Consider the following 11,905-nt stretch of genomic DNA (forward strand, 5'->3'; position numbering starts at 1 on the left):
GGTATTCAGCAATCATTTTATCCATTTCATGGCCTGGCAAACATATTGCTGTTTCTTCATTTAAGACAGCAGCATGTGAACTGCCTCAATCTCAGTTCACACTGACCCAGAGCTTAAGCGTGACAGGCTTCCTGTAGTTTAAAGGGATGTTAGCTCTCCCAGCAGCAAAGAACACTAAACAGGAGATTCTAGCACTCCTTCATGGTCTCACCTCAAAGGAGGAGACGTTCATCATCATGCTCTTCTTACAACTACTTTTTATTACAACACTGAACATCATTAAAATGTTTAAGATTACTACAAAAATAGATTTATTGTGAATATTTTTCCCTGTCTTCTTTCTGCACTTCACAGCACTTTCTCTCATCATTTTGTTTTGTTTGTGCAAGCCCAACAGGAGACTTATAAAAAAAATCTTCAGTCCAGTGCTCCCTGTACTATAAGGTGCTCCTTGAAACAATAATGGCTTGTACTACCTTAGAACAAAATGTTATGGCAACAACATGGTTTCTCACCCCCACGTCATGGTCCTCAGCAGGGACTTCCCCCTCCTCTTTGCTTGTGGGAACCTCCTTGGAGAGAATGCTGTAGGTTGTGACAACAACATCATATGCAGAGATCCTGTAAAAAGGCAAGTACAAATCAGGAGCAAGAACAATGAGGAATTCATTTTGCAAAACAAAACACACGCTCAAGGTTGAAGAACACCACAGTTCTACAAGAGCTGAAATGCAGAGAGTTTTACAGGAAACTGAGCTTCATAGCAGTCAAAGAATGGTATGTTGTCCCCATTTTATGGATACTGAAATTAGACAAGGCTAAACACCAAGCTCAAGAAGACAGCGAAAGTCAGTGATATTGAATCCACACCACATCGCTTAGAACTTGGCACCTAGAAACACTGCTCAGCATGGCCAAAGTGGCATAGAAAGTTTTCTGACTTACCCATATAACCAATTTGAAAAACAAACACCCCCACACACCCCCTACCCACAAAAAGCACAAGCATGGAAGAAACTGCCACTGACAATCTCTGCAAGCAAGAGACTAATTTTAGAGGACGTAAGCTTAACTTTTTTTTTTGGTTATCAGGAGCAACAATAGCCTGAACCAGAACCACTCAGCATCGGTACAGACCATTATAATTTTGCTATATAATTCTAACAATAATACATCTTAACAGATATCAGTCTGACCTCCTGAATCCTCTGCTTTTTCATACTTCAGGTTCCTTCCATCAATACTAGAGTCACTGAATTTCAGTTTTGATATACAGAATCTCTTGCTCATATTTATAGTTTTGCACTTACGCCTCTGCATGTTTATCTCGGTTTGGCCCATGGTACAGATAAACCCTCAGCTTGCCATAGCCTACATGTCTGTCAATCTCTTTCTTCCAGTGGTGGATCAAGGAAGCAGGACAGATGATTAAAGTGCCATGGGAAGGGATAACAGTGGAATCTGCAAGAAAACATTGCAAACAGATTTTCAATGTCTTTATGTTAGACTACAACAAAGACAGAAGTTTAGCGAGTCAAAAAAAATTAAGATCAGCCCACTTTTCCTGTAAGCGCAGTTTGCGAAGCAGACCTATCCACATTGTATTCCTTGGGGTGGTTAGTTCTGGGAGGAAAAAAACCTTACTTAAACACTAAAAGCATCACTTCCTCTCCACTCAGAGTTATGCTATACATCTGTGCAGCTCCTTCAGATAAGTTGAAATGTCAGGAGTAAGGAACTAACCTTGATCTTTCTTGAGAATGTAATTCCAAATAAATGCATCTTTTCTGTTTTAGGAACCACATTTTGAACCACATAAAAAGAACCAATTATATAGTCAATAAAAGTGGGAAAACGGAAAAAATTGTCTCCATGTTCATGTAATTGGTTGGACTGTGACAGATTTTGGGGTCACACAGGAACCATATTGTTTCTTAAAAACTTTATAATGTCCATTATCTCCATAAACAAGGTAAAGTAATCCCACAGAAAGAACCAATCACATGGAGATAAGGAGTAATTAATGCAAGTCTTCATGCTAAGAAAACTATGTAAACATTCAACTATTTGAAACCACCATTTACTGGATCTACCCAGTTCAGGAAGCTAATCAATTCAAAAAAAAAGAAAAAAAAAAAGCCAACCAAACAAGCAAAAAATACCCCTCCCTAAAATAATATGAAGTGACAGGTTGGGGAATCTTGCACATCCACTAGAAGAACATATGACACTGATCAAGAGAAAGGTCTCACAAGGCAGTGCTGTAAATATTAAGGCTAATGGAATTTCCCTACAGAAGGGAAGTACGCACAGATGAGAGTCTTGTTTTAGGAGCCATTAACCTATAATGCTTTAGGCATTTCAAATGGCACTGTTTCATAACATATATACTGTATAGTAGAAACAATTCTGTACCATTTTTGGATAGCCAGATTTCTAACTTCTCCTTTCTTTTCTCTGTCTTCAGCTTCTTCTGAGTCAGAATGAGAGCAATCATTGTTAGAGTCTTCCCCAAGCCCATGTCATCTGCTGGAAAGAGAGAGGCAGACAGAAATTGCGATGACCTGCAGAAATGAGCTCCCCGGACTCAGATCTACTCTGAAACAATTAACACAACAGAAAGTACCATGGAGAATCCTGGAAGCAGAAGTCTGACCATTTCAGGGCACAATTTAACGATGGGTTAATAGCTGTAATTGGTTGAAATACATGGAAGAACAAGCCCTTTGACATGCCTACAAATAACTTACTCTGAGGCTAATAATCAGCTATGTGCCAAGCTTTTCTTGGCATAAATCTGCCCCCAAAATCCACTTCCCCATTCTGTTACTTACCCAGAATACCTCCACACGGGCTCTGGCTCTCCCTCCAGAGTAGCCACGCAAGCGCTTGCTTTTGGTGCAGCAGCAGTGGAACCTGAGAGGATGAGATACAGGATCTGAAAGAAACACCTTGCACAGACACTTCTGCTTTCTATATCAAACTATCCAGCTCTGCTGTCCTACTACAGTTTTACTAAAAGGAAGTTGTCTACCCGTTGTTGGTTTCTACCCAAGAAAAGCAATTTCTGCAGAGAGGAGGCCAGCAATACCATAGGTCAGACCCACTAATGCTTCTACACAAACCATCCTCAAGCCTCACACTGCTCTGAGAGGATGAGAAGGTGGCTTATGCAAGTGGAAAAATCCACCTAAACCTGCCATGCTCACAACAGGTGTCACTGTCAAGGAGTGAGGAACTGAAAGCACTTTCTCTTTTCTCATCAAGTGTAAGACTCCTACAGGCTCTTAGGAAACATGAAGTGAGGCTAAATACTATCACCATGTGACATTAAATGACTTCCCTGGCATTGAAAGGGCCCAAGTGAATCTGACAAATGATATGATATCTACACATAAATGCACCACCTTGTAGAGGCATGTGCCTTCCAACACCTTGCACATAACCTTATAAATGGGTTCTGCACCACTACACAAACCAAGAGCTGCTCTTTAGCAGATCAGAATGGACTGATCTGGAGTCTATTGAGTTACACAGACTCAGTCTTCTGCAATGCTAAGAAACTACTTCTCATAGCTCACTAGGAGACCTAACTGGGAGAAAAGAGCAAGAAGTTTCTTGCTAGACACCTGCCTCTGCTCTGCTAGTCACGTACATACAAATAATAGTGAGTTTGTTGCACTGTCTGAGGTACTACTACTTCAAGCAAGAGGGTAGAACATCAATATTGGCAGTCTGAAACAACCTCATGGGCAGGAAGCAATTAGACTGCCTTCTCCCATCAGGTTGAAAAATGGGAAGTTATTTCAAATGTGAAGGCATAGGATGCTCTAGGGCATCATCTCTGATGTTACACTTCATGATGAAGGTGACAAGAAATCTCTAAATTCAGCAGTCAACATCTTTTCTTGCTAACTCACCTTCAACCCAGAGGGATCTTCAGCCACTGTTTGCTCTGTTGGACAGGATTCCAGAGATTTGTGAAGATGATTAATAGCATCGCTTGTGGCACTGTGTACAGCCCTGATTCGGTCTTCTGCCATTCTTCCTCCATAAAGATTCTGCACGCCAGAGTTCACTAGAAAGACACGGTATTACAGGTGAGGTACGTTTACAAAGCTAAATCTCCCAAGCACAGTTTTTAATCTCAAAGATGAATTTTAGTGGCCACAGATGCCTAGGGGACAGCATACAGCTCTCAGTAACAGAAGTTTAGGGCCCTCACATGTCCACAAGCTTCAGGTTTCTCTGAGAAGTAGTGCTCACCAGTGTTCTCTAATGAAAAATCATCTTCCCATACTTACTTCCAAAGCCACGACTGCAATATTCACTGGAACCCAAAGAAGCAGCAGCAGAGGGGTGACTGCATGAGCCTGAAGAGGCCCCTGCTGTAGGATCCCAGAGCGGAAGCGGTGTTATGAGCTTTGTACCACCTGGTCTGTCAAACAGGTCAGGCAAAGGTTCTTTGTGACAGCCACTCCTTGCACTATCCTCCCCTTAAGAAGAAAGGAATTGCAGGTTGAAAAAGTTTCACAACGGACCTCAGAGTTTTGTATTTTAGCCTTCATTTTGCAGACAGCTGTCCAACGGTCTGCTGTGCAGAAGGTTTTTAAGTGGTCATGCACAAATGAGTAACAGCAAGGTAGCAGGTTACCACGGCAGCTGAGTCACTGCAACCGCTCACATGCATGGTCTGAGCCTGCTCCTAACTGACAGACATTGAGGCCTGAGCTGAACCGCATTGCGAGGTTTATACCAACACAGTCAACTTTGCAACTGTGACCAGGTTAGTGCATACACGAGGCCAGTCCTGTGCATTGTTCCCATAGGATTTACTCTAGTTGGAGACACCTTTCTTGTCAATGTTTTGGTTAAGGAAAGGACATCCAAAAATGAATGGGTCAAGAACCCTGAGCTATCCTCTCCTTCCTAAAAGAGTCTCTCTTGCTTAAAACCAGACATGGTACAAGACATTGGAACTGATTGTTCTGTGGTGGCCTGGAGTTACTGTTTCCTTCCTAGAGAGCTTCAGTTTCCAGAGCTGACAAATTAAATTTTTTCATCAACATAACTGATAGCATAATCACAAAATAATTCCACTGTTGAGGTGACGGTGCAGCCAGCTCAACAAAATGCCTCTCTTCCACAACCAATTAATACTAGTTAATAGAATTAGGGAATTACTTTACAGGATTATCACACTGGAAGCAGCTTATCTTGTATATGATAACTCATACATTTGGTCACAAAAGGCAAAATAAACTCCCGGCATAATCAGCAGGGTCCTATACTGCAACAAATAGGAAGTTAATGCTTCACTGGCAAGTTTTCAAACAGACACTTGCCTCAAATCACATAGCCAAAGCTGAAAACAGAACAAGTGATGGGTCCTAACCATGGAAGAAAACTCTCTCAGGAAACCACCACCCTTTACAGAGAAAATGTTTGAGTTCCTCCATTCATTTCCCCCCCCACCCTCAACTGTGTTCATCTTCAGTGAATCACAACAGATAAATTCTGTAGAGCCCACGTGCCATGTATAAATTCATGCTATTTTTCCATAACATTAACAACTATAGCAAGGTAAACTGCTTTGCAAAGTTTCAAGGTTGGGGGGGGGGGGGGGGGGGGGAGTCCTACCTTTTTCTGTAGTGCCTCCTGCTGAAATGTTAAGAGCACTGAGCGCAGCTTCCAAATCCTGCACTTGCTTTAATAACCGTTTTCCTTTATCTGGCAGGAGCTGCACATTCACTGTAGCCAGTGTACTCTACGAAACAAGAAAATATCCAAAACCTGAATGTGCTTTACTAACATTGCTGCCCACAGGGAACAATCAGGAAGTCAGAAGTTTAAAAATGGTAATCTTATACCATGACAATTCATATTTTAACACAGTTCTACAACCTCCAAAAGCATTTAAGTGCACTTCAGTGTGCTTAAATAGTCTTTTAGCAGAAAATAAATTAACAGTTATTGTACTTTAGAAAACATGGAAGGATGTGGGGCCTCCACCTGTTTGTGAAACAGGACAGACAGTCAAGTGACTTGGATGATCTTTTAACATCTCTCCAAGCAACCAAAGTCCAGGCTACTTGCGCTTCTCTGTACCATTAGGAACAACACTTCTGATGGTTCATTCCAAAGTTCTGTTTTCAGCTCTGGGCAAACAGAGGGATTTTTTAATAATAAAAATTCTGGAGCATATTATTGGCAATTATAAAAAAAGCAGACAAAGAGATTGCACCACAGTATGAGTTTTCATGGCTAGATCACAACTCTTTCTCTACAAGGCCAAAAGAGACAAACAGAAACAGCCACAGTTAAGAAAGTTCAAGTTCGCTGCAAACTGTTCCATCTTATACAAATTACTTTCTAGTTAAGAGGCAGACAACCTCAGGCAAATCAAAACTGGGCAACCCCCAAAGACAGAAGGCTACACTGCCTTAGGGGAATTGTCTCGTGTTTGGTTTTATTTTAGGTTTTTTTTTTTTTTTTTTTTTTTAAATCTGTGCCTACACTGAATTTCTCCACCAAAACTCCAAATATTTCAGAAAGTTACTGCTGCGAGGGGATACTGCCTTCTGCTGCCTGACATGAGTGGGAGAAGTCACCTTCAGCATAGAAGAAGAAAAAGGAATAACAGCAGCAGTAAATGACCTTCTTCTGCCTCAGCTGCACAACAAGATGGTTGTGAAGAGCTTTAGGGTCCTGGGGTCCTTCTGTGTGAAGTGATGCTGCAGCTCCTGACAAAGATGCTCCCTGATTGCTCTTCCCTGAAGTTCCTGGAAGCACCTCTCTTGGCTGCAAACCCAGCACCAGTTTCTCAGGTTCACCTTTCCCCGATGTGGAAGAAACAAGTACTACTTCATCACTGCCACCATGAGATACTTGATCAGCAGGCTGTCCCAGCTCTGGCCTTATTTTTAGCTTGCATGGTGCTGCCTCCACCCCTGCTCCTCCCTTCAGGAGAGTGTGTTGCAATGCTAGTTGCAGTACTGTTGGGGAAACTGCATTTTCTTCAGACCTTGGTTTCATCTCTTTGTTCTTCTCACCAGTGCATTCTTTCTCTTTGGTTTCTTTATACCCACAGCTTTTTAAGTTTTTCTCTCTACACTGCCCCTCCTTTGGACACTTGGCACTTGTGCTTTGATTTCCAAGGCTTAGTGAAAAGGAATTGGATTTTCCACCCGCCTCTTTCTCCAGATATTCAGAAGACGACTTAGACTCCCTGCCACTGCCACCATGTTTCTCTCCATCCCAAGGGGTGTTTTTTGCTTTCCAAGTCTCAGACAGACTACATTTAGATTCAGACACCATGCTTTCCTTAAATTCTGTGTCATTCTTATTTCCTTTGGATTGTTTCTGTTTGGTTTTCAGTCCTTCTAGAGGCTCTCTCTCTATGGAGGAGTCTGAGGTTGATTTCTTTTCTTTATCTGACACCAGTACACTCTCTTTCTCTGGTTTCCCTCCTTTTGCTCTACTTTCCTCTCCAATGCCTTGTTTAATTTGTTTCCAGGATGATGGTTCACAATTCTTGTCTATCACTTTGAACGGATTTCGTTGACCACCAGGATTGAAAGGAGGTACTGAGGTAGGCCGTGATTCTAAATTTTTTGATGCTTTGGTAGCTTTTGGATCCTGAAATACAAACAAATTATGAAATGCTGCTAACTATGAATACAACCTAGTTACTTCAAGCAAGATTTTGGTCTCTATAAACATCACCTTTCCTATCATTTTAACAGGGTAAAGGTAAACATTTCATCCTTTTTTTTGTTGTTGTTTGTTTTCCTTGTAAAATCACTGCTGCTTTTCTGCTGTCTTTGCCATTCCCATTGTTTTGGGGGACCCAGTCTCAACAGCATCCTTCTCAAAGAAGGAAAACACCTGGAGACCAAACCCAAGTCTCTGAGACTGGAGAACAAGGATTACTTCATACAATGCATTTAGGAGTAAGAGAGGTCTCACTTGGAGTACAGCAGGCTGACAGCCTGTTGAGCTAGAAAGTGCGAACTCTCCTACTGTGTAATTTCAGAGCAAATTGTGTGTTACAGAATGAACAGTCATTCTGGAACAAGCAGACACTCTAATATAAATGACATACTCATACCTGCCACGGGATGCTTCCACACCATTTCTTCCCATTCAATTTACTTTTAAGGCATCGATAAAATAGCCTACCGGAGAACAAAACAAGACTTGAGCTGCATGAGTCAGTAAAGGAACAACTCTAAATGCTCTTTAAGAAGTAGCTTGCACCAAAAACATCAGAGAGAAGATCTCTTGATCTGCACGTCACATCTGGACTTCTGTATAGCCAAAAGTCAGTGTTAGCAACATATAGCTTTTACAACAAAATCATTTTTTGGATAAATTTTTGGTCTTATTATTTTTCTTTGTCTTGAAATGAAAGTTGAAGATGTAGTGGCAAAACATTAATTACTGCTCAGACACCGACTATGATCAAAGCCTCAGAAGACTCTTGTGATTTCAAAGGGCGAGAAAATAGCTAATCTTTTAGTTATACTGCATAGGCCACCTGGTCTTTAAAGCACTTCAGGAACAAAGACTTTGGATGAGACTTTTTTTTTTTTTTTTTTAACTGGCAGCCGACAAGAACTGCTGCAAGAGTTTTGTCTGAATTACAATTGTTGAATTTAATGCAATCATCACAAATCTTTGATGAACCTAACAACAGAGCTATGTCTAATTCTGTTAAAAACAATCCTTTTCTGTTCATTTAGGTTTATGCATTTGAACACAATTACAAATAAAAAGAGCAAACATTTTGAAACATACTGTGTGAAGGCCTCAAGCCAAGATGACTATTTCAGGCAGTTTTAAAAGGAAGCTTGGAGTGAGCTGTCGCCAAATAATTCCTAGTGTTGAAATCAGTGGCTACCATATAGTCTTTGTTTCCACTTTGGGCAAACTTACCTGTATTCATCTTTGTCCTGCTGTTGAATCAGGACTTGCAGCTCCACCACATTTCCCTCATGGATCAAACAGTAAGAAGCAGGAATACTGAAAATAAGAGATTAAAAAAAAAAAAAAGAAGAATAAAGGCAACACAAGCTGCCCACAGAACAGCAACGGCAAGAACATTACCTGGGACAAAACTTAGGAAAATCTTCTCAGAGACTACTTCACTAAGAAAAGAGTAGTCCAGAACTGCTGAGAGCACTAAATTTCCCCCCAAACAGTCAGAATGCTAATCCTTCTTCTTTTCATTTGCAGGACATAACAAAAATTAACAAACTCCTGTTCTATTTCTCCACATATACTCAGGCCACTAGAATTTTCTGCATTGCTTCAATGCAGAAGCTTGCAAACCTCTAGAAGCCAGAATCTGAAATGTAATTAAAAATAATCAAGAATAGATACACAGGTGAATCATCTGAACAATAAATGCACAGGTCTCTAGTTATCAGGTGGTGGTCTACATCTGATGACAAAAAAGCCTGTGAGCTCAAGAGAATCAATGGGCAGTTGGAGATACTAGGTGATTATCTGATTCTTATGCATCTCCTTTACCATAATACCTATTTATGCACAGGCACACATGAAAAGCCTTAAATGGCACTTACCTAAAAATAGAACTATACGAAGAGAGAATATTCTATAAAAAGGAGAGTGGATACCATTGGCAGAGCAGAGGAAAATCATTCTCTTCTTCCAAATATATAATCTGGTTGTAATGAGATACTCCATTTTCCATAAGCCATGCTTTTCATACAAAAATAAGAAAAATCTAATCTAATCTGCTGCGATGGGTTGCCTGCCTATCCAAGTGACCAGCACGTTTCCCTCTCTAACCTCTGTGTCCTTCTCCTTAAGGCTTAGGGCTGACTGTTTTCACAGCACCTATTACAATGTCATACATTAGCCCACTAACAGGACTCATAGGGACTACAGAAATGAATAAGCTTTTATGGACTGTGAAAGAATTCAGGTGCTTAAGTGACAAAAATGACAACTTGTGTTCTTTGTGTGCTCAAACTGCTAGTTTTCACTGCTTTATGTACCAGAGCACATACAGAGCAGGCAGCTTCACCTCAGCAGCACCCCCGGAAGCAACAGGCCTGTCCTCCCCCACCTCGTTTCCACCCCCCTCGCAGCCTGACTGCTGCTGCGTTACCCTAGGTCAGCTGCACACCCCCCTCGTCGCAGGCCCCCCAGCCGCCCGCCCGCCCACGGGGCACGGCCCCCCGCCCCCGGGACCTACGGCGCCGGCAGGACGAAGCCGCAGGCCGCCGCGCCCTGCGCTCCGCACACGTAGAAGCTCTTCCCCTGGTTGGGGCCATCGCGGACGCCCGTCTTCAGGACGCAGAGGGACCCTGCGGGGAAGGGGAGAGGAGAGGAGAGCGGGCCGGGTCAGCGGGCCTGGGCGCCGCCGCCGCCGCGTTGCGTCGCGTCGCGTCGCGTCGCGCCGCAGGCTCCCGGCGGCCGGGCCCCCCCCAACCGTCCCCGCGCGCGCCCCCGCCCCTCACCGTGCCCCGCGCACGCCACGGCCTCCATCACCGCGCGGCAGCCGGCAACCGCCAACCGCCCCAGCCCTGCCCTCGTCCCCGCCCATCCTTCACATCAGCCAAGCCTGCGGAGCGCCTGCGGACCGGCCGCCCAATCGGGGCGGGGCGCGCGGGGCGGCGGAGCCAATCGCCGCTGCGCTCTGAATTCTCGCTTCTTCTCTCCGCCCCGCTTCGCTCCCTGGCGCTCTGCGCAGGTTCTGCTTTCAAACGGCGAGGGAAAGGGCGGGAAGAGGAGGGCGCGCTGCCATTGGCGGCTGCACGCCACGTGAGGGCCTCGCGCGGCCGCCCCCGGTGGGCGTGGCCGTCAGGTTCTGCTCTGGGCTCATCCCGCGCAGCCTGCAAATTTCTGCGGATCTGCAGCCCTGTCGTTGCAGGCAGAATCGGGCCTTTTTTTTTTGTCTGAGAAAGGAGAAAAATGGGCATTCAATGTATTCCGCCCCCTTTGTTACTTTGGAGAACAAAAGCATGGTGAAATATCTCATTTCCTGAAGATGTTCATTCAGATTTTGAAGACCTGTCAGATTCTGATGCTATTTAATTAACTCAGATGTAAATTTGCACAATTTCAGTTACAGAATCACAGAACAGTTGAGGTTGGAAGGGACCTCTGGAGATCATCTAGTCCAACCCCCCTGCTCAAGCAGGGTCACCTAGAGCACGTTGCACAGGATTGCATCCAGGAGTGTTTTGAATATCTCCAGAGAAGGAGACTCCACAACCTCTCTGGGCAACCTGTTCCAGTGCTCTGTCACCCTCACAGTGAAGAAGTTTTTCCTCATGTTAAGATGGAACTGTCTGTGTTTCAGTTTGTGCCCGTTGCCTCGCGTCCTGTCGCTGGGCACCACTGAAAAGAGTCTGGCCCCATCCTCTTGACACCTTCCCTTCAGATACTTGTACACGTTGATAAGATCTCCTCTCAGCCTTCTCTTCTCCAGGCTAAACAGGCCCAGCTCCCTCAGTCTTTCCTCATAGGGGAGATGCTCCAGTCCCCTGATCATTTTCGTAGATGAAGCCAATTAAGCTACTCTGAAGTGAAAATGTGGTAGCACAACCAGCACCACTGTCTTAACAGTTCAGCTCCATCTTTAATTACGGACTATAGAATACTGTCAGGTAAACACGTTTATGGTTTTGTACCTTTTAATTTACAACCAACCATGTATTGTACTTCTTAAGGCTCTGAATCTTGTTGGCATTTGGCCAGGCGTATAGTACCATGCACTGCCTGGAGGTTTTATCAACTGTTTTTTACTGAACTCATCAATTATTTGGTGGACTATAAGGAGGTGCATTTGATAGGTCCAGCTATGATCTCCAGAAGCCCAAACCTGGAGTGATTTATGCAGGTACAGCTGCATACTGAAAACCAGCAAGAG

At 43.6% G+C, this 11,905-nt stretch overlaps 1 protein-coding gene and 1 long non-coding RNA gene across 4 annotated transcripts in view; one reads left to right on the top strand and one right to left on the bottom strand.

Annotated features, from left to right (window-relative positions):
• The window catches only part of LOC136992613 (uncharacterized), a 20,088-nt gene extending 17,546 nt beyond the window's left edge, over window positions 1-2,542 (top strand). Inside the window, exon 3 of the long non-coding RNA XR_010884978.1 lies at window positions 2,468-2,542. This is a non-coding gene — a long non-coding RNA (uncharacterized lncRNA). The remainder of the gene's footprint in view (window positions 1-2,467) is intronic.
• TTF2 (transcription termination factor 2) overlaps window positions 1-10,554 on the bottom strand; it is a 21,265-nt gene extending 10,711 nt beyond the window's left edge. Inside the window, exons 1-12 of one of the 3 annotated variants that reach the window (XM_067301482.1) lie at window positions 10,491-10,554; window positions 10,226-10,337; window positions 8,938-9,024; window positions 8,111-8,177; window positions 6,658-7,638; window positions 5,641-5,767; window positions 4,305-4,496; window positions 3,921-4,078; window positions 2,835-2,916; window positions 2,416-2,526; window positions 1,311-1,461; window positions 516-621 (exon numbers count right to left, since the gene is read on the bottom strand). In XM_067301482.1, coding sequence (XP_067157583.1) covers window positions 516-621; window positions 1,311-1,461; window positions 2,416-2,526; window positions 2,835-2,916; window positions 3,921-4,078; window positions 4,305-4,496; window positions 5,641-5,767; window positions 6,658-7,638; window positions 8,111-8,177; window positions 8,938-9,024; window positions 10,226-10,337; window positions 10,491-10,518 — 2,202 coding nt within the window. In that variant the 5' untranslated portion in view covers window positions 10,519-10,554. Of the gene's footprint in view, window positions 1-515; window positions 622-1,310; window positions 1,462-2,415; window positions 2,530-2,834; window positions 2,917-3,920; window positions 4,079-4,304; window positions 4,497-5,640; window positions 5,768-6,657; window positions 7,639-8,110; window positions 8,178-8,937; window positions 9,025-10,225; window positions 10,338-10,490 lie in introns of all 3 variants that reach the window. The other 2 variants (XM_067301475.1, XM_067301484.1) reach the window with 2 other exon arrangements.
• Between the last annotated feature and the right edge of the window lie 1,351 nt (window positions 10,555-11,905).

The sequence above is a fragment of the Apteryx mantelli genome, chromosome 1 (assembly GCF_036417845.1).
Source record: "Apteryx mantelli isolate bAptMan1 chromosome 1, bAptMan1.hap1, whole genome shotgun sequence".
NCBI classification, from domain to species: domain Eukaryota; kingdom Metazoa; phylum Chordata; class Aves; order Apterygiformes; family Apterygidae; genus Apteryx; species Apteryx mantelli.